The 20,316-nt window shown below is 41.3% G+C and overlaps 1 protein-coding gene across 11 annotated transcripts in view; it reads left to right on the plus strand.

The window, feature by feature from the left end:
• The window catches only part of SCAI (suppressor of cancer cell invasion), a 44,882-nt gene extending 26,919 nt beyond the window's left edge, over positions 1-17,963 (plus strand). For 7 of the 11 annotated variants that reach the window (XM_054220363.1, XM_054220364.1, XM_054220367.1 and 4 more), the window contains 10 exons: positions 1,016-1,168; positions 1,998-2,099; positions 2,889-2,990; positions 4,622-4,700; positions 6,833-6,932; positions 7,390-7,471; positions 12,358-12,430; positions 13,959-14,132; positions 14,360-14,460; positions 15,570-17,962. In XM_054220363.1, coding sequence (XP_054076338.1) covers positions 1,016-1,168; positions 1,998-2,099; positions 2,889-2,990; positions 4,622-4,700; positions 6,833-6,932; positions 7,390-7,471; positions 12,358-12,430; positions 13,959-14,132; positions 14,360-14,460; positions 15,570-15,719 — 1,116 coding nt within the window. In that variant the 3' untranslated portion in view covers positions 15,720-17,962. Of the gene's footprint in view, positions 1-1,015; positions 1,169-1,997; positions 2,100-2,888; positions 2,991-4,621; positions 4,701-6,832; positions 6,933-7,389; positions 7,472-12,357; positions 12,431-13,958; positions 14,133-14,359; positions 14,461-15,569 lie in introns of all 11 variants that reach the window. The other 4 variants (XM_054220362.1, XM_054220369.1, XM_054220358.1 and 1 more) reach the window with 2 other exon arrangements.
• Positions 17,964-20,316: the final 2,353 nt, after the last annotated feature.

Genomic DNA, 20,316 nt, shown 5'->3' on the forward strand with positions numbered 1-20,316 from the left:
CTTATTCACTGCAGTGTTCCTGTATCACCACCTCTCCGTGGTAAGCAGGGGCAGCATTCCTGTCTGCTTTAACCATTGAATTGTCTTCACTGTAGTGTAACAGTGACAGCTGTTAAAGTCTCTGAAGGGTCAGACCTGGTCACGTAATGATTTGAAGACAGAAGCGCGAAGCTGAGATACACGTGGTCACCTGATCATTTTTGCTCTTGGTGTTCAGAAAATGGTGGAATTGAAAGCACAGCAGTTACCATGGTCAATATTTTGGAGAGACTGGCAGCTCTAGTGGAAGCCAGTCCAATTTGCTGATGTTCTGATTGTGTTTCAAAGCGTACTTCGTTGGTCTATTACACTGGCAATGCATAAGCAGTATGTAATGGAAAGTACGGTGTAAGCATGGCACTTAACTGATAGTCTCTTACAATAGCTGTAATGTGACCGATTTCTAAAGTTTGTTAAAAGGAAAACATTTTTTTTTTATTCTGTCAAATGAGACAGTGTTCTACTTTCCTCCTTTTGTACAAGATGTCACTATGTAACACAAGTATTTATTTAAATACTTCCAGAATGGATGGCAGCATTATCGTTCGCTCATCTCCTTTGCTATTTATTTGTAGGAAGGCAAGGTGAACTAAAATAGTGCAGGGTTCTTCTGTATTGTGGGAATGTTTAGTTTTTTTGTGTGAATTTGTAAGGTTGTTGATGACCTTTGGTTCCTCAGGTAGAGAAAAGCTGAAGCAGAGTTCATGTCATTTGAGGAACTTTGCTTTTCTATTTCCTGTACCTTCATGTGCTTGTACCATGTATTTGCTTGCAGTCCCTAAGAGCTGTTGCTTTTCCAGGTGGTAAGGCATTGCTCTGTAGCCTGCATACAAATATATGTATGGCAAATTAATTTTTAAAAATCTGCCTCAGTTGTGAAATGTTTACTGTAAGTGACAAGACCTTTGGACTTCTCTCTGACTGCAAATCTGTATGTTTTCTTGAATTCCTGATTTATTCTGGTTGGTTTTTTTAGGCAGACCCTGTCATGGTTTTAAATGATGACAACACCATTGTAATCACCTCTAACAGGCTTTCTGAAACAGGAGCTCCATTGCTAGAGCAGGGAATGATAGTGGGACAGCTTGCTCTTGCAGATGCACTCATTATTGGGAACTGCAACAACCAGGTAAAGGAAATTCCAGGGATTTGGGTTTGTATTTTTGGAGTTCAGAGTCCTTCTCCCTGTGACCATCCCTTCTGATTTAACAACAGAGATTCCAATAGAGGTGAACATTAAAATATTTTGATTGTGATGTTTGCAGTGACGGCAAGAAGAAGAGGTTCTCAGAAGAAATAAGAGCTAAAAATGAGATATTAGACCTGTGGTGCTGACCTCTTATTGCTTATATTCATCATGTCAATTAAGTAGATACAATTGATTTTCATATACTGTATTATTCTTCACATTCAAGCATGAGAGGCCTCTGGGGTATGTCTAGAAAAAGCTTGACGTAGACTTTCACATGACGTACTCCAGCTTGTTGCAGCTTCAGTTGCAACAGGAAGGGGTTTTCAAAAGACATTCAACATCTTGGTTTCTTAGATGATGATGATAGTGAAGTTGTACAGACTTCATGACTTCTCTCTGAGCTCTTTTTTCAGGTAAGCAAGGGACTTGTATCTAAACTGCAGTTTGTGTATAATTTTCAGATTTTCTCTAAATTCATAGTACATAGTAGTTTCAGCACTTGACCCCAGAGGAGTCTGAAATTTGTGAAGCAGGGGTCTGTACTAGGGTCAGCTGGCCTGGTAGACCAGTAATAAATAGATTTTGTCCTCTGAGCTCTTCTGAAAGTCCTTCATGGGTCTTTAGAGATTCCAAGATGACACTGACAGGTCCCTGAGAGATAGAAAGTGGTCTGTCGGGTACGCAGTTGAATCTCTTATCTGGATAATTCCAAAAAAATACTATTTAATCTGTATCCGGCAGAATAAACTGTTTGACTCTTTTGTAGGTCAAGTTCAGCGAGTTGACAATCGATATGTTCCGAATGCTACAAGCACTTGAAAGAGAACCAATGAATTTAGCGTCACAAATGAACAAACCTGGAATGCAAGTAAGCTCCATTTCAGTGACAAACCTGGCAACATCTTAACTGGGTATTTTTGTTTGTTTGCGTTGTTTTAAATGGTGCACTCTTTCAGTACTGTCACTGTGCAGAGCAGGTTAGTAAAGCTGGGCTAACCCTTACTGGGTGTTAGAGAAGAGAAGCTCAGACCTGTGGAGTTTGATCCTAGTAATGTCTCTTTTTTTTTCGTCCTTCTTTTTTTTTCTCCTTAGCAAACCTTCAACAGTAGAAAAAAATAGCAGAAATGACTATTTGGGCATCGTTTCACAAATGGCTTAGATTGCTCTAGCGGGGGTACTTCTGAAGGGATGCCGTGCCCGTCCTTATCCATATACGCTCCCCCCTTCCTTTGTTTTCACTCTAGCAGCCATGCAGCCAGATAAGTCCATCCGCTCACTAAGTCATCTGAAAGTTGACCCCCTTCAGAGAAAGCATAAAAAATATTCTGTCTTGAGGCAAAAGGAAATATGTAGATTTTCATTTATTTAATTGAGATGAGAAATGACTTTCTTCACTCTTTTCTTGCGTGATGCTTTAGAGAGTAAGAAAGATTTAGGTAACAAATTTAAATGAGGGATAATATAAAGTTCTGGTTCAAACACTGTGCATCTGGCTTTGCCATGCAGTAGGAAATGCACTAGGGGTAGCCTGTTTGTGTGGGAAGTATGTTGAAGATGAACATTCTAATAAATACAAATTTAGAGGCTTATGAAAATGCTTTGGTAATATACAATTGTTGTTTTTTTGTGTTCTGTTTTGTTTGTCTTTTTTTAACAGGAGTCAACGGAGAAACCAGCCAGGCGGGAAAACCCTCATAAATATCTACTTTATAAACCAACTTTTAGCCAGCTGTATACATTTTTAGCAGCATCATTTAAGGTTTGTGAAATTGGTGAATTTATTTGTAATAGAAAAATAAACAGAATGGTATGTGACACTGAATAAAATGTGGTTGAGATAATCTTTTATGCTTCAAGAAAATGAAGCCTTTTTTGCCTTCTTAAAATGTTCAATATGATCTTCAGAGAGGATGGAAATATTATAGATATGTGTAATTTGTATAATAAAGGCAAATCTGTTGACTGCTGTTAAGGGAAAAATAAAAAAAAATCATTTTAAGACAGAAACCCAGCCTGCTGTTATACAGCAGTTGTTACGTCATTGCTAAAACACAACCGTCTTCAAAGCAGAGCTTGAGCAGCTCCTGTGCAAGTGGTCTCAGCACGGGCTGTCTGGTGTCGAGAGTGGTGCGTGGCAATGCTATGGGAAGCATAAGTAATGGGCTGCAGTGCAATAGTTGCATATGGTTTAATCTTATCCAGTAATTTTATTTGTGTGTGTGTAGATACACATGCATATATATATAGACATTTATATTTTTTACATGTATATATGCTTATATATATATAAAAAATAATTGTTTCTTATATAAAGTTTATCTATTTCCTGTACATATATATTATATAGGAAATATTTCTTGAGATAAGAGATCTGGAGAACAGAAAAATCTTAAGACTGTTCTTCTGCTTCCTGTTGTGCCAAAGACACCCAAAGGCAGGGCAGTATGTCGGGAGACCGCGGCTCTTGAGCAGTGGATATGCTGGGGAGCTTTGCAGTTCTGTGTCCCATTAGAATTGTACCTCTCTCCTGCACGTGCTGTATTTTTATCTGCCTGTCTTATTTCATTAACCACTGCTCTCTTCCATGTAAATAGTCCATACGTTTGTAGATCTTTTTAAATACAGTTGCTGTACTTAATTTAGTAAAGCTGTTAGGTTCGTTGTGCTTAATTATGGCTGTAGAAGTCAGCAACTTAGGATTTAGTAGTAAAACCAGAATATGAATCCTATAAAGAAACAAGTTTCAGTTTGTTTCAAGAAACAACTGGGGAGAAACAAGTGGTGAGGTGAAGGAAGTGCGTCCTTACTAAGAATTTTGGGTGCCTGTATGCTCAGCCTTTTGCACAAATTAAAAGCATCTGTTTCCTCATGCAAACAGCTCATTACAGAGGTGGAAAATAGATTTCTTTTACGGGTCTGTATGGAGACCTGGGTGTGTTGTGCTTGTTGTCCAGCTGAGAAGGGTCAGGGAAGAGGCAGATGTTGCAGACTCTGGGGTATTTGGAAACAAAGAACTTCCTTTAGGCTCCTGAACTGTTGGGGAGTTCGGGTCTGCATGGGTCCTGGAAAGCCTCAGGTCTGGCTAGGCAGTCAGAGAGTCTGTGTGGATGCAGATGCTTTTTTAGTGCTGCTTAAACCTCTAATATCAGCCTAGAGGTCTGTGTGGGGAAAAGACGTAGGAACGTATCATCGGTTTCCATTTTTGTCTGTGTCTATTTGAAGGGGTGTTTGTGGTAGGGAACTGTACATACACATATGAAGAATAGGGAAGCCAGAGGCAGGAGTAGCCCAATCTTAAATGACCACATATTTATGAAGATAATGATTGAATATTAAAATAAACTTACGCATTTTTTTCCCTTGCCGCTTTTCTCTCTATTTGACTTTCAGGAGCTGCCTGCAAACAGTGTACTGCTGATTTACTTGTCTGCCACGGGCGTGTTTCCATCAGGTCGTTCGGATAGTGAAGGTACAATAAAGGAATGCTCCCTGTCATGAACAGGGCTTGAATTCTCTTTATGTTCCAGGACAAGTGACCAAGAAAGATGTCACAAAACTCCTTTTAAAGGACAAGTCAATTTTATTCTCCTGTCTGCTTAGTAAGATAGCCTTTTTTTCCCCCAAACAATAGTTCATTCTGCGTCTTTTAATTAGTCTGCATTAACCTGAGACCTTTTCAAATGGCATATCCAGTTTTTGATGCATCCGAAGTATTAAAAGCTTCACCAATTTTGAAGACCACGTGGCTCAGTTGATGCATCAGTGCAAAGTTAATAAAACGGCTGACTGGCACTTTGTGATTCTTTCCAATCTCCAAAACTACAAGAACAAATGGTCAGGAGATGGGTGGTAAAAGGGCTGAAGCGTCTGCAGGGACCGGTCTATTTGCACGCTTGTTAGCCTGACAATTCAAGCCCTTCTCATGATTCTTGACAATTCCCCTCACCTCATCCTCCTGTTCTTTGCAACCTAGCAGAATATTTGGATGCAGCTGCAATCTGAAAGCTGAAAACTGGTTGGCTGAAGCAAACACAGTCAAAAGATCTGTTTATATAATTTAAGGAAAAAAAAAAAGTTTTTAACATCCTAAATATTGTACATGCCTCATCTGTTTGAGAACTTGCATTCCTTTATAAGATGCATGCCTTGTCCACCCCAATGCATGATTTGTAGAGCACTCAAAATGTTAAAGGAAAAAAAAATCCCTGTCAGCTTTGAATTGTGGCAGTGATTTTTTTTAAATGCTTTTAACATTTTACTTTTTGCTGCAACTTGGTGACAGGTTCTAACTAACCCCTGTTCTTTAAAGCCTGTGTTACGTCCACTTCACTGCGTGTATTGTTTCAGCTTAATACCTTGCTGTAGAGGCATCCAGGCTGTGTCAGCTGAAGAGCTGCATAGTCAGGCTTCAGTTCTCATTAACTGAATCCCATAACGACTGCATTCTTTTAATAAGGTAGTGTAGTCTGCACAGACCGAAAACTTCTACCTTATTAAAAGGGAGAGCAGCTGCAACTTGCCCTGTTTATTGCCTGTAAACCATTTGTGTTTGACAGATCACGCAAGACATTTGTAATGGTGCTAAATTAATGTATGTTCTGTTCCTAATTTTGTGTTCCCAAAGCTTCCCTTAAACTGGAAAGGTGTCTTATGTATCCAAACCTGAAAAAATTGCATTTGGTGGCCAAATACGGGTCAACCAACTCTGCAAATGTGTAACAGAATGAGGAAATCCTAATACTTTATTTTACTAACGTTAGTGACATTTCATCCGCACATCAATGGCAGAAATATTCCCTGGTATCATTAATGCATTTTTTTGTAGGGGATTTGCTTTTTTTTTATAGCCATTACTTTAATCTTTGCTGTCCATCAGACAGTTGGGTGGGTAGCTCGATTGTGCAAACTTTGCAGAGTATTTCTTTAGCTTACCTTAGGAACACGTGTCCAGGCTGTGTGCATTTAAAAATTGTGAATTCTGTATGTGAAATCTTAAAAAAAAATAAACCTTTACTGCAGATTTGAAATCTGCTTAAAACTGTTTTGTCCTTTCTAAGAGTATCGAGCGCATATTCATTCTCTGAGCTCTGTCTCTCCCCCCTGCAGTGTTATAACTGCAGATGACAGTGTTGTATCTATTCTGAGAGGCCACAGGCGTTTTGATTGATTTAGCCTTATTTTTTGACCAAATTCTGAATCTAGAATATGCTAACTCATATAGTAATTTTACAAAGGTATTGATTTTCCTGTATGAAATGTGTAATGGGTTTTAATCTTTTTGCTATGTAGTGTAACAGGAGCCAATATTTGGATCTTTTGTATTTTGTTTGTGGATAAATAGCAAATAAATAAATTAGAAGTTAGGAAGTTGGATTGCTTGCTTCTATTTGATAGATCCTGAAACTCCTAAAAATGCATAAAATTGGATATGTAGTTAGTGAAGTCTCCGCATTCCTCCATCCTCTCCTTACAACTTCACTAGTTCAGATTCACTCACTTTTCTGGGATTTGTAGTTTCTTCCTCCCTTTCATATAATCATTAAATCCTGAACAGAGGTGAATTCCCTCTGCTAATTTTAGCTTTCTTTTTGCCATGTGTAGGTCCCTATGATTTTGGTGGTGTCCTGACAAATAGCAACCGGGACATTATAAATGGGGATGCTATCCACAAGCGAAACCAATCTTACAAGGAGATGCACTGGTGAGTCTCACGTGTGTGACAACTGCAAATTCAAAAGAATTTGTCTTTAATAGAGAAAAATGCATCAAAGCCTCTTGAATTCAGACTCTTTCGTGCAGGACATCATAATGCAGATTGGCTTGAAGGTGAACAATTATAAATGAATATGCAACTCTAAATGATGACTTAACGTGAATTCTTTATTACTGGAAAACTTCAAATTAACGGTGGATGACTTCTCAAGAACATAAACATCTCTTGTTGGGAAAAAGCTAATGAGAAGTCCAATAGCCCATATTATAGAGAATACAGAATTAGTTTGGCAGTTTTTCTCTGAGGATGAATCTGAGGATGGGGGTGCGAGGAATGTGCTTGCTTTTGGTCTGGCCGTGGGCAGCTGGGTGTCTGGGACACGTGTGCGCTGTCACAGCTCTGCAGCAGTTCCAGCGCTCTGTGAAGCGTCCCTTTCTCTTTTCAGTCTTCACCCTGGAGATCTCTACCCTTTCACCAGAAAGCCCCTCTTCATCATTGTGGACTCTTCAAACAGTGTTGCCTATAAGGTAAGGCTCTTGAAGGCTGCTACTGGTATGATAGGTTACAGTGTCAACCCCTAGTTAGCTTACACTTTTAATGGGCTATTTTTTTTAAACAGTTTGTATTCAGTCTTTCTTTTCTTTTGAGGTTGTGCATGCTAGTCAGGATCTGATCCTATGAATAGGAACAAGAAGGAGAAGCACATGAACAGCCGCTCATTGGAAAGTAATAAATCCTCCTGGAGGGAAAAAAGGTTCAAGATTTCCAAGGTCTCTGGTGGGAGGTTTATTTTTGTTATATACCAAAGACAAATCTTGGTGTGTGTGCGTGGGGGAGGGAGATAACTAATGTGCTTTTTTTTTTTCCAGTCATCCAACACTCAGTTGCTTTTAAGCAACAGAAAGGAGTCAAAGCATTGAGCCTGATCTTATAAAACACGGGGTGTCTGTGTCTGGAAAGTATCTGAACCAAGGCAATAACAAGACTCAAATTAGGATCCAGTGTAACTGTAGAGTGGTATATGCTTGGGCGGTGAGCCCCCTTCCTAGGGTGCTCTGGCCACACAGTAGAATTGCTCCGTGGCCAATCCCTTTGGGAGTCTGCAGGGCAGGTAATGCAGACGCAGGCGTTCTCAGTCTCAGTTGCCACTTGCATCTGGGGAGAATTCCGACATTTATTTCATTCATGAATAGAATATTAAGAATGTGCTATATCTGGGGAAAGTACCACTTCCTTACGTCTTCCTTTTTATAGCTCCATTATGTGCAGTGAGAAGAGTGAACGCTCACAGCTGCGTTTCAGAGGAGGAACAGGGACGTCTAGTGGCCAGATGTACTTGTTCCTTCTTCGGTATCCACAGCCTGTGTCATTTCTTATAGAGGCACTTGTTAGCCAGCCAGAGGTTCCAAATCCGTGATCAGGATGATTCAGAACAGTTCTGTATTGAGGCAGGGAACTTTCACCTGACAGTCTCAGTAACGATCTGGCCTCCCCTATATATTGTAATGCATTTCAAAGCACTTCTTAAATACTACTGCATTTAACTTCAGTGCAAATATGCTTTTTATTAAATTCCCTTCCCCATTTAAGGGGCGGGAAGTACAGTTAGAATGGTTTACTTGTCTTTCTGAGAAAATGGGGATTTGGTAGGGATTTATATTCCTCTGCTCTTTCCTGACATTAATTCCAGTATAACAAACAGGGGGTTTGGCTTTGTTTCAGTGTAATAAGTGTGGCTTGGGTTTGGGTTTTTGTTTTGTTTAGGGATTTTTTTTTTATACCCTTCCTCTCTAGTAGAATTGCTGCAAGGTGTCAAGTGGATCAGCTGTGTAAGAGAGAGTAAGGGATTCCTGGTGATCCTTAATTCAAATACAGCTCTGGACATACCAGGGTTCTGTGGACAGCTTAGAGCAAAGGATCTTTTGATTCCCGTATGTAGATTTGTAGCTCTTGTGAGCATAACTGTGAAGTGTTTACAGTAGACTTTGTTTATTTTATTACATTTAAATTTTCTAATTGAATTTTCTTTGGATTTTGTGGTCACACAGTAAGCAAAAACTGTAACCTCCGTTCCTTGTTCTGCAGTGAACTGACCATCAGTAGTGTAAAATCCACTGGTGCTCGGTCTGTTCAGCCCACAGAGCAGCTGGTGTGAGGACAGTCCAGCTCTGCCTGTTTGTAAGGAGCACAGAAATGGGAGTTTCGGAAGTATTTCAGGACGGGATTATGGAAGTGGCTGCAAGGAGCTCTGACCCAGATCAGAAGCATGTGGGCACAATTGTGAGGAATTTCACAAGAGAATAAAGCTGGGGGGCGGAGGGGGAGGAGCACGGACTCCTACTTAAAAAATATATATTCAGCATTTGAGAACTCACCTTCACCTTCACAATCTGTTTCCATTGAACCTGGGTGTGTAGATGTGTGGGGAGGGGTTTGGGTGTTTTGCTTTGTTTTCAACTGAAGGTAGATGGCAGAGCTCTCCATCTCGGTGTTTCTAGCCCCTGTAAGTTCCTGTCTGTGGTCGTTCTGTGCGTGCTTACATGCTTGGTTCCTTGTCGCCAGAATACCCTCGTAGTGCTGTCCTGAGACTGCGCTGGGTGTGTTGGCAGATGCTCTGTAGGCTCAAGCACTGGCTACAAACAAAGATGTTCTGTGCAGCTGTGTGAGAAGTTGAAGTCAGTCCACTGGCTTTTTTCCACGTGGCTGCTCTGATCCTTTCTGACAGGACAGGAGCTATCCTGACATTTAAATGTCACTGCTGGCAATACTGGCAGTAACAGGAACTGCTCACACATCTTCTACAGCCCATTTCTGCTCTCCTGCATGCATTCCCATCCCCTCCCTCTCTCTGGAGGGCTTAAGTGGTGATGGCCGAAAGTAAGTCCTCCCAGGAAGGGTCTTGCCACTTTGTCAAATCAACGGCACTTAAGCAGCTTCCTCCCCTGTATATTTAGCTGAAAGTGGAAGATAACTGCAAATCAAGCATACCTACTTAAAGCTATGATTTATTTTTTTTAACACTTCCATTTAAATATAGATGGCTGTGTTTTTGAAGGTTACCACCGTATATGTGGATGAAATAATATTTTTAAATCAATATCTTCGTGTAGCTGTGGTTGTCTAAGATTATGGTCAAAAGCAAAGTCTTAAAAAAACCAAAACAAACCAAAAACTCCAGCCAGTAAGAATGCAAGGCCTCTGTCAGCGATGTGGTATAAAATGTTCAGCTTAGTAAAGCTTACGTGTGAAGTGACTTCTTTTGAAGATGACAGGTAGTTCTTTTTTGGAAAGAGTTGTATATGACACACATTTTAAAAAGCAGCAATACTTCTGTTGGAAAACTTGAATCCTGAAGTGAAAAAACAGTCGATTTTGAAACAAAAATGTATTTCACCCTTTTTGGAGTTGTCCATGCACTGAAAGGTAGGGCATTCCTTATCCAGAGCTGCCACCAACACCCAGCGTGCAGGGCAGGTTTTCCTGCTGCACCTGGTGCTCCTCCACTCCCAGCCGTGGCCGTACTGGGCTCCTGTCCTGTTGTTGCACGTACGCCCACAGCCTTTTCCCTGGCAATGGGGAGCGGAGGCGGTGGGGAGCGAGTCCTGGTGCTCATCTGGGCTACGGGAGGCAGTGGTGTCTGGGCAGGAGCTGAGACAGGTGCCTGGAAGCTCGAGTCTGATCCTCCTGCGTCTATAGTTTAGATGTAGCGACTGGCATGAGCAGCTGTGTCCAAAGAGCGCATTCTGCGTTAAACCCTGTAGTTTCTCCCCTTTGCAGGACTTCTAGCTATGCTGACTTAACCTCTGCCGGGACAGAGTCCAAAATGAGCTCAGATACTGTCAGTGAGTAACGCCTTCCCTGAGGTACAGCAGTGACCCTTGGTTTTGCCTTGTAGCTGAGGCAGTGTTTAATTGCATTGTCATTTTTGCCGACGGAGTGTGTGGAAAGTCTGCTTTGGTCTCTTAACTGGTGATACAAGATAGAATTCAACCTGGGGATCTGCTCACGAACGCTAAGCATACGCGTTACTTGAGGACGTGTAACCTGCCAGTGTGTATCCAGTTCAAACTGGCGATGTCTGAGGTGATGACTCCTGGAGTTTTAAATATTGGTCTGTAGTACAGTTTTACTAATTACTGGCTTGGCCTGCAGTTACTGTCTTCATGGCAATAGTCTTTGTTTCTTCATTAGAGACCAAACCGTAGTATCTACCATTATAAATCTCCCTTGGGCTTCTAATGAAATAGAAGGGTTTTTAGGGACTAGTCAGCACTCTGTCACATATGGGAAATGTTTTGTTTTGATTAGACTAGATTACTGTCTTTAGCAGTTAGCAGACTTAGATTAAATTAATTCAGGGAAACTGATTAAATTGAAATATACTGCCCAGAAGGAAAAGTTCCATTTGAATTAAACAGAAGCCAGAAGGAATTAAAAAATGAGCTTTTTGATGATTCTACACAAGCAAATACTTCTGGTAATGTATACCTTACATTCGCAACCTGCCAATTTTAAGACTCTAATGCGCAGAAATGCATGTTGCACTCGTGTGCTCTGGCTGCGTGGTTTGAATGTGTGCTCGGACAGGATGCAGACATGATCACTTCCAGTTTCTGTGGCTTTGCAAGCCTTCGGTTTTAAGCAGGCTGTTTTGGTGAGACAAATGACAGCTAATGAGGTTGTGTAAATGAAATTACTTTTTTTCTTGGTGATAATTATTGCCAATCAGTATACCTACCAGATAGATACATAGTAGAGCTATTATCAGGTAAATGTTGGTGAAACTGGACAAAGGCATCGTTTGAGGTTTCTGGAGAAAGTCTTCTGCAACAGAACACTTTGGCAATATTTAAGGTGCTGGTGGAAGGTGCATGAAACAAGTATTGTAAAATGAGGGTTCAGTACGGCAGATGTTAAGGTTATGGCATACTTGCTTTAAGGGAAACTTAGTTTAAAACTTTTCTCCACTGGGTTTTTCTTTTTCATCATAAATAGTTCCTCCTGCTAGAAAGAAAAGGGGAAATAAATCACTTTGACTGGATAGTTCAGTTGGTACTGAGGAAAGATGCTAGATCTATTTTGACCTGAAAGCCGATGGCTTTCCTTTTTATTGCAAAACGTGATTTTTTCAAGTAATGTATTACTATTGAAAGCCGTATTTCCATGAAATTATTGTCTGCTATGAGTAGCAGTGAAGTGAGAGAATTATAATTCCTTTAAAAAGTAATGGGTTTTAGTCCTTCTGCGCTGTAATCTATGAGTAAGTCATCAGCCTTACTGCCGATTCTGAACTGTGTGACGGGCATTAGCGTGTTCTCTGTTGTTACTAGTCTTTGTTTGTACCCTTAACCTGCTGAATATTCAAAAGCAAGCAAAATGACAATCAATACTTCAAAATTCTTATCTGTTACAGAATTTCACAAACTTATTTGGACAACCATTGGTGTGCTTGCTGTCTCCAACAGCATATCCAAAAGCATTACAAGGTATGTGTGGTATTGTATTTCCTAAGAAATTGCAGTTGCATCATGTATCTATTCCAAACAACTATAACTTCGATTGTTCAGGAAAAGATAGATGTTTGTCACTATGTAATCCCTAGATCAGGTTAACGTTCCCTGAAGTAGTTTAGTTACTGTTTATGGCAAATAATTTAACGATGGTATTTCTACAGGTAGCTTCAACAAGTGCCAGGAGGCAAACACGGATACTCAGAAAATTGCCAGCCCAGTGCTGGGATGATGATGATTCGCACTTTGAGTAGCTTTATTAGTCCCAGAAAGTGAGCAGAGTCAGTTAAGGTATCAGCTTTTAAATGCCAGGTGTAGAGCAAAATCTTCTCAGATCTTGTTTGGATTTTGGAGGGTAAGTTAAGAAAAAGCATTGGCTTTGTACGCCCTCAGAAGGTGTGTTTCTAGCAGGAGCAGGCAATGAAACGTTACGTTCTTCAGTCCTTGTGACTACTATAAAATATAAATCATTCCAGACTTTCTCATTGGAATTTGCTGTGTTAAGGTTGTTATCCATCACAAGGACAAGTACAAAGATGTAGCTTAAGCCACACAGAGTGATGTTAGGCAAGCGTCATGAGAGAATGTGCGAGAAGGGGAAGGTTCTCATTCGTTTTGAAACTATTCCTGTTCTTTAGCTAAAACTTAAGTAGAAATAAGTACTGTAATAATGAATCCTGTTTAAACAGAAACTTAGAAAAATAGAACTAATTTTAGAAAATACTGGACGCTTATATTGTGTTGATGGGCCAGTCAGGAAAGTCTTGCTGTAGTTCTGAGGGGGTGCTACACCGTGCGCTGGAGCACCACGCAGAGACCGAGCCCTGCATCAGTACGGCATTGCAGCACACGTGCTGCTTGCCAGGGGCCTGGAAAAAAAGGAAATGCATCAAAACAAGTCAGTAATCCTTGCTGAGGAGGAAGTGGCCTTACTGTTTGGGCACATGATCTTATTTGCATCACCTTTCTTTTTGATTTCCCAATTGATTGAGATGACACTTGGACCTCTGTGTATCATGTTGAACTACATGGAGTAAATGGGCTTTAGGATATTGTGATGCCCAATAAAAGGGCAACTATGTGGACTTTGGGGGGGAGGGTGTATGGGTTCAACTGCCTGTTTTTTTGGACAGAATGAGAATGCCCATGTTTAATGTTTCTCTTCAGGAGATACTGATTATAAATCCTGTCGGTTGTTTCAGTTATGACTTTTGTGTTCAAGTTATGTGCTCAAAGTGAAGATATAGGCCTCCCACAATTCATGAGAAAAATCTCCTTTCTCTTGGTGTTAATGCACATCTCCAGTAAGCCCTTATTGCTAGTCATTGCATCATCTTGAGAACAGATCTGCCACAAGAGGAGGGAAGATATAACTAACACAAAGGAGTAGTTCCTCTGTTACAGAATTTAGTGGGTGAGCGACTTCATTCTGTGGCAGAGACGGCTTTTCTGTTTCATGTGCCAAATGTATCTCTTTGTCTATTGATTTATTATTTTTTTTTAGATCAGTCTCAGCGGGGTAGCCTCTTCACACTCTTTCTGAACAATCCTTTAATGGCATTCCTATTTGTCTCTGGATTATCAAGCATGCGCAGAGGATTGTGGGAGAAGTGTCAAGATTACCTTAGAAAAATCAACCGAGATATTGCCCAGCTGCTGACCCACTCCCGATCCATAGGTACGTGCCTAAAGATGCACAACTGAACCTTAGCATGCTATTTAGCAGATGCTGTTTTTTCTTGCTCAGCCTTTCCAAGGGACAGAGTATTGAATAAGGGGAATGCACAAGTATTCGTAGTGGTTTCCCCCAAGTCTCCTTTTTTTTCTCTTTTCTTTTCTTTTCTTTTTTTTCTTTTTTTTTTTTTTTAAGCCTTTCTAACTGAGTTTTCTTTGCCTTCTTTACAGATCAGTCCTTTCTTCAATTTTTTGGGGATGAATTTCTTCGCTTGCTTCTAACAAGATTTATCTTCTGTTCGGCTACTATGAGGATGCACAAAATTTTCCGGGTATGCAGGGATATCCATCCCTTTGTGAGAAGGACAATCCAGTGCATACAGAACTGCACTGCCTCAGGATGGAAGGGTCTTAGGTCTGAGCGTAGCACTGTGACTTCAGAAAGATAACTGATGCTCACATGCTAATGCCTCCAGCTTGTATTGAATCTGTGCCTTTGTATCTCTCCAAAGGCATGAAGCCTTTGACTTGCTGAAGCCTTATTCCTCTACGTAAATAGCAGACACACTCTTACTCATTTATGTCACTCTGAACAGCCTTGTCTGCTAGAAAAATTCCTCTTAATAATTCAAGATTATTATTCCTACACAACTAAAAAGGTGTAGAACAAGAATATAAGAGGAAATGGGGAGGAGTGGAATGTTATTGCTGGAATGTATTCTAGTGTGAATGGATTTTGAAAGGTCTTTGAAGTGTAAATGAATAAGCTAAACAGGAAGATGGTATTGTCCCTCCCTGTTGGTTAATGCTGGGCCAACAGTGAAGTCTGCTTCTGAATCGACACCATTGTATGTATGTGAGCACTGGCATATAAACTGCCTGCTCCATTCTAAACGTTACAGAAAAAAATGGAAGTCAAAGCACAGAGAGGTGCAGTATTGACCTTGTCTGACTGCAGCCACCTAGTAGGTTTCCAAGCCAAAGTGAACAACCCAGGCTGCTTCAGTACCAGGGAAAAGAAGCAGATCTTCTGTTACTGGGAATAGATTTGCCCCAGTGTCTTAGGTATTTGTTTTAGGATGAGATGAATCTCCCAGGGGAGATGCTTACATGTCTGTAATTTCAAGAAATGAACTCCAGCCTAGTAGGTAAGTATATGTGAAGTCTTTTTGTCTTTTTTTTTGTTGGTTTCTTTGTTTTTGCAAGGCTTCTGTGAACATATTATTAACCGTCTTAGATGAATGGGCATTTGCATTGCCACTCTGACCATCTCTGAGTCAAGGGGAAGAGAAAACTGGAAATGCTAGAACGTTTTCTCTTTATGTGGCATGCTAAACAGATCAGGATACCTCTTAGGTGAGATTGGCCTTTTGCAATCTTCTTCGTAAAGGGTATAAAAATAAACGAATGTCTGATTCTTTTTGTTTTCACTGTCATCTAGCAGGAGACTCGAAATTATCCCGAATCTTATCCTCAGCTGCCAAGAGATGAAACGGTGGAGAACCCTCACCTCCAAAAGCACATTTTGGAGCTGGCTTCCATACTGGATGTTAGGAATGTTTTCCTGGAAAACACCCTCGATGACTATTAAAAGAAACTGTCTTACTGCAAAGGGGTTTCCCTGGCCACAGATTTTGAATGGTGCAGTTTTATAATGTGAAAATCATAAAAGGAAGTACTTGATTTTATTTTTAAATTTAGGACCATTATTTTAAAAAGTAATAATAAACAGCTGTTAGTTTAGCTGTTCCATTCTGTATGGGGTCAATTTTATAAGCAGAAGTTTTCATGTCTTTTAAATGTTAAACTAAAGAATCACTAGAGGTTTATTTGTGGTCTTGTGGCTATCAACCACATTTCCAACAGCTGATCCTAAGCATAGAAGTATTATTGGTTACCTTTAGCCCACATTTGTGGAAATCCTTTATTTTTATACAATTTTAAGAAATTGGAAAAAATCAATAGAAAAACAATATTTTATCCCCAAAGAGTCTGGATTTGAAATGGTAAAGACGGAACCACACAGTGCAAACCAACAATAGCAATAAAACAGAGTCCTTCATAACAAATATATTTTTTCAGTCTTAGGCAAGTAAGTAGACAAAACTGTGGACAATTAATTTGCATTTGGAGCAGTGGGTTTGAAGTGAAGTTGTAAAGATACTTAACGCTCCCTATAAATTTGACACAGCAATTTTATACATGAACTTTGTACTGCTGGCCAAGGGCACAATTTCCACTCTGCCTGATTGGGCAGACGGTTAGCAGATTAACAAATGACAGAACTAAGAAAGCTAGCCCCCATCTCTCACTGTAATATGGATCATCTTGCCATTTGTATTGCTGCCACAATTTTCCAGGAGGAGAGGGCATTCTTGATTTTGAGGTACTAGACAGAAATTCTTATGTTTCCAGCAGGTGTTACCCCTCCTTTCCATGTGTGGATGGAATGTGTGGCACTCTCAAGTGTTACCAGTCCCTGATAGGAGCTGAAGGAATGTCCCATATGGTGCTGAAGACGAGCCCTTCCTATCACTCATTTATCTGACCCATCTGTGCTGGATCCCTGTGCTCCAGGAGAGATGCTGGTGCTCCTCTTACAGGTTGAATAAAGTGGGTGCTGTCGTAAAGCCCTGATAATGCTTTGCATGCCCGCCATTGCATCTCAGTCCTATCTTTGACCCAGTAAAACTAAGGGGCTGCAATTATGTTTGGCTTCCTCAGCCTACAATGCTCAGTCTCAGTACGTTAGGGAGTCCAGTGGCCCTTGTAAAGGCCTTTGCTGGAGAAGGCTGGTCTGACTGCAGGGAAAAGCGCTTGCTGACCCATTTGGGCTGTACTGCCTTCCTTGCGGAGATGGAGGACCTCCTGCAACTCCTGACAGTGAAGGTCTGAACAAGGAGAAGGAACCAAAAATATTTTAAACTATTAAATGAAAAAGTCCCCTTTCACTGTTCCATGGGCTGCTAGAAAAGTAGTGACAGGACAAGTCTCATCAGTGCTTTTGTGTTGAACCCCAGCCATGCCTCTATTTTTTGGTGAAAAAAATGCAGACGTTGGTGACTGCCATAGTACTATGGTAGGCCTGTTGGCTATGCCATCGTACAGGGTATGAGCCAGCCAGCCGGAATAGCGAAGGGCAGCAGATCAGCACTGATGGACCCCGTTCAGCTGAGAAGGGCACGGTGTGGAACAGGGAGAATTGCTGGAGTGTAGCTGGGAGGTTTGCACAAAGGTTCTTTGGAGCTGGGCTGAAGCTTATGCCATCCATTCTTTAATTTCCCAAGTGTAAAAAATTCCATAATCGCTAGTGTTTGTTCTAAGCAGTCTTGAAGCTGGTATATTGAGCCCCCCACCACTTGGTGCTGCTCTTCTTTGGACTATGGCAGGACTTTGTTACCTGGGATGTGGAGTTTATTTTAAAGAGTGTGTGTTTGTGTGTGTGCATGTGTATTCTAGGCGTTTGTGTGTATATGTACAATATGCATACATCTACTGGCTGTGTAAATTGTAAATATGTATATATGTATAGGTACTTGTATATGTATTAAAAAGAATGAAACAGTACAATGTCTATATACAAAATTTATATATACACACATACGCCATTTTGGGTGCATTCCATAACGTGTTGCAGATCTGTAGTCGTAGTAAAGGTTATGGCTTTTCTGCCATTGTAATTTGCTGTTTCCAAGGACTTCCACCTGGACCCTGAAGTAATTCATAACTGATTTCAGGTACAGGAGGCCTTAGTTATCCAGGGGAATGAGTACTCCTGTATGTATTACAGTGATAAGATTCCTGTATTCTTAACTGTGAAGCTGATGATCTGCCTGCCTTTCTGGTAGGAGGTCCTCAGTTATGAAGACATGGGATTCTATGTCGAAGCTAAAGATACAGAAAGACTTTAATGCAGCAGCAAGTGAGACATGGGTTGTCTGTTACCCTGCCTGCTGTTCCAGCAAGTGAGAGACGGGTTATCTGTTACCCTGCCTGCTGTTCCAGCAGTGTTCAACTTGCATGGAAAAGGGGAATCCAGTTTTCCCCAGCTCACTCCCTTCCAACCAAATGCTTTTGTTTTGCTTTAGCTTTTGCTTTGATGAAGCTATTCTCATTTTGGTTCTGTATATCTGGAAAAGAGGATGTTATTTCCAAGCATAGGAGTGACGATGATTCCATTAGCATGGGCTGGTGAACTTCTGTGGGATGTTGCTCATTAACTGGGAAAGCCTTGGCAGACCTGGTCTTCAGTTTAGCTGGGCTGAAGCGAGGAGTCCTTGCTTGTGATCTGAGGGCTTCTAATGCACCTTGTCACCCTAAGAAGAGGTTCTGTTTGCTTGTTACCAAGGTAGATCTAATCAGAGGAGAGGAGAATGTACTTTTTAGAAAACAAAAAAACCTGATGAAGCTAGAATGTAGGAGGAGAACGTAAGGCCTTGAAAATCAGTTCAGAAGTGGAACTTGGGAGCGATGACTGTCTAAGTCAAAAACTCATTCTTGATGTCCCCCATTCTCTTCTTGCCTACTGATCTTTGGTTCAGAAGGTACGCTGCTGGTAGGGATGTTCAAAGATAAAGATTTCACTCCTGTTGTGTCAGAAGGAGTATGGAATTGTACTTCGTAAGCAAAAGGCTGATACCCTCTGTCTGCTCTAGCTGCAGACAGGATGAGTATCTGGTCTTGGATTTTGAGCCAGCTCCCTCCCCTCCCAAAGCAACTGCATTCAAGATGAAAATATTGATACTTTCCCCTCCAAGTAAAAGCTTGTCTTGTTTGAACTTACTAAGTCATTCTAAACTTGTGCTACTGTGTGCTGTGTGCTATGGTTGTAGGTACCTTCTCGATGTATGCTTGTATGTACTGAAGAAAACTTTGGTTTATGTATCTAGCAGTCCTCACTGTGGAAGCGAAGCAAAGAGTGAACCATTTTTATGTGAGAACAAACCCTTTTCTTCTCAGGCCTAATGCCTTCCCTCTTGTCTCACTCTCCCTTTCTCCACCTATCTTTATTGCTTATGCTAGTGGTGAAGACTTGCCACCACCAGGCAATATGGAATTAAAGGGGTAAATTCTGTGTGTAATATATAGAGAGGAGAATGTGAACTGGATTGAATGTGTCCTTCCTGGACTACTTCTGCCTAGCTCCCTACTTATGCGCATGCTATGTTCAAATGAATCCTGCTCCCACGATAGGCACCTCTGTTTGTGCTCCTGTTCAAACTGCCTTTAGGACATCTAGCCAGAGTTAACTGCTGTTGCCTTTCGGTTTTGCCCCTTTGACTTCTCCAAGTAACAGCGAGAGGGGGAAATAGGGTTATGAGTCTTTAACCCTCTGTGTTTTAATTACTTTTGGGATGTCATGTGTCATTTTGCTTCACGTGTGAACTAGATGGAGCACCAACTTCTGTGAGCTGTGCAAACTGGACTTGCTCCCTGGAGTGCTTTCCTGAGAAGTTTCAGGATGGTTTGTTTGGGTAGTTCATCAAAACATCCATCCAGTTGTGACTTACTGAGCCCCTCAAGACTATTCCCCAGGGAGATGTGCAGAGACATCTTTTAAGGAGAGGAAATAGATGGGGGGGACGGGAAATTAGGCTTCAAATGATGGTCTTCAGAAGCTACAACTTCAGTAGCTCTGGTCAGGCTTCTCCTCTAAGGACGGGATGAAAGTGCCGCTCCAAGATCCATCCCTGGCATGCTGTTGTAAAGCACCTCCCCTGCCCCACCGCCTTCCTTGTGCTGTAACTCCATGCTGTGCTTAAGTCTGCTTTTTCCTGAAAGCTAAGATGCTTGGAATCCGTCTGAACAACTTTTTTGTCTTGAGGCTTCTTTTGTAAAAGCTTTATCTATGTTAGATTCTTCAGTAGCTGTTCTGACTCCAGGTCACCAGTGGTAGCAGTGGCAGAGCCCTCGTTTAGTCCTGCCCGTTCCATGTGAAGCGGCTGCTCAGTGTCGGTAGCTGATCTGTGGTGGCTGCTGCTGCCGGGACCGAGGGAGCTCCGCAGGCAGTAACAGCAAGAGTAATCATACGAACAAGGGAGAAAATCTAATACACAGAGCTGAAAGCTGCTCTGTGCAACTCGGTGACATTAGACTCGCTGCGGTCAGCCTCCGTGGGAGGGATACTGGCGCAGAGGACAGGGCACAAATCTCCGCAGCAGAGAGATTGTACATTCCTGAGGTGGCTC

Source organism: Rissa tridactyla, chromosome 14 (assembly GCF_028500815.1).
Source record: "Rissa tridactyla isolate bRisTri1 chromosome 14, bRisTri1.patW.cur.20221130, whole genome shotgun sequence".
NCBI lineage: Eukaryota > Metazoa > Chordata > Aves > Charadriiformes > Laridae > Rissa > Rissa tridactyla.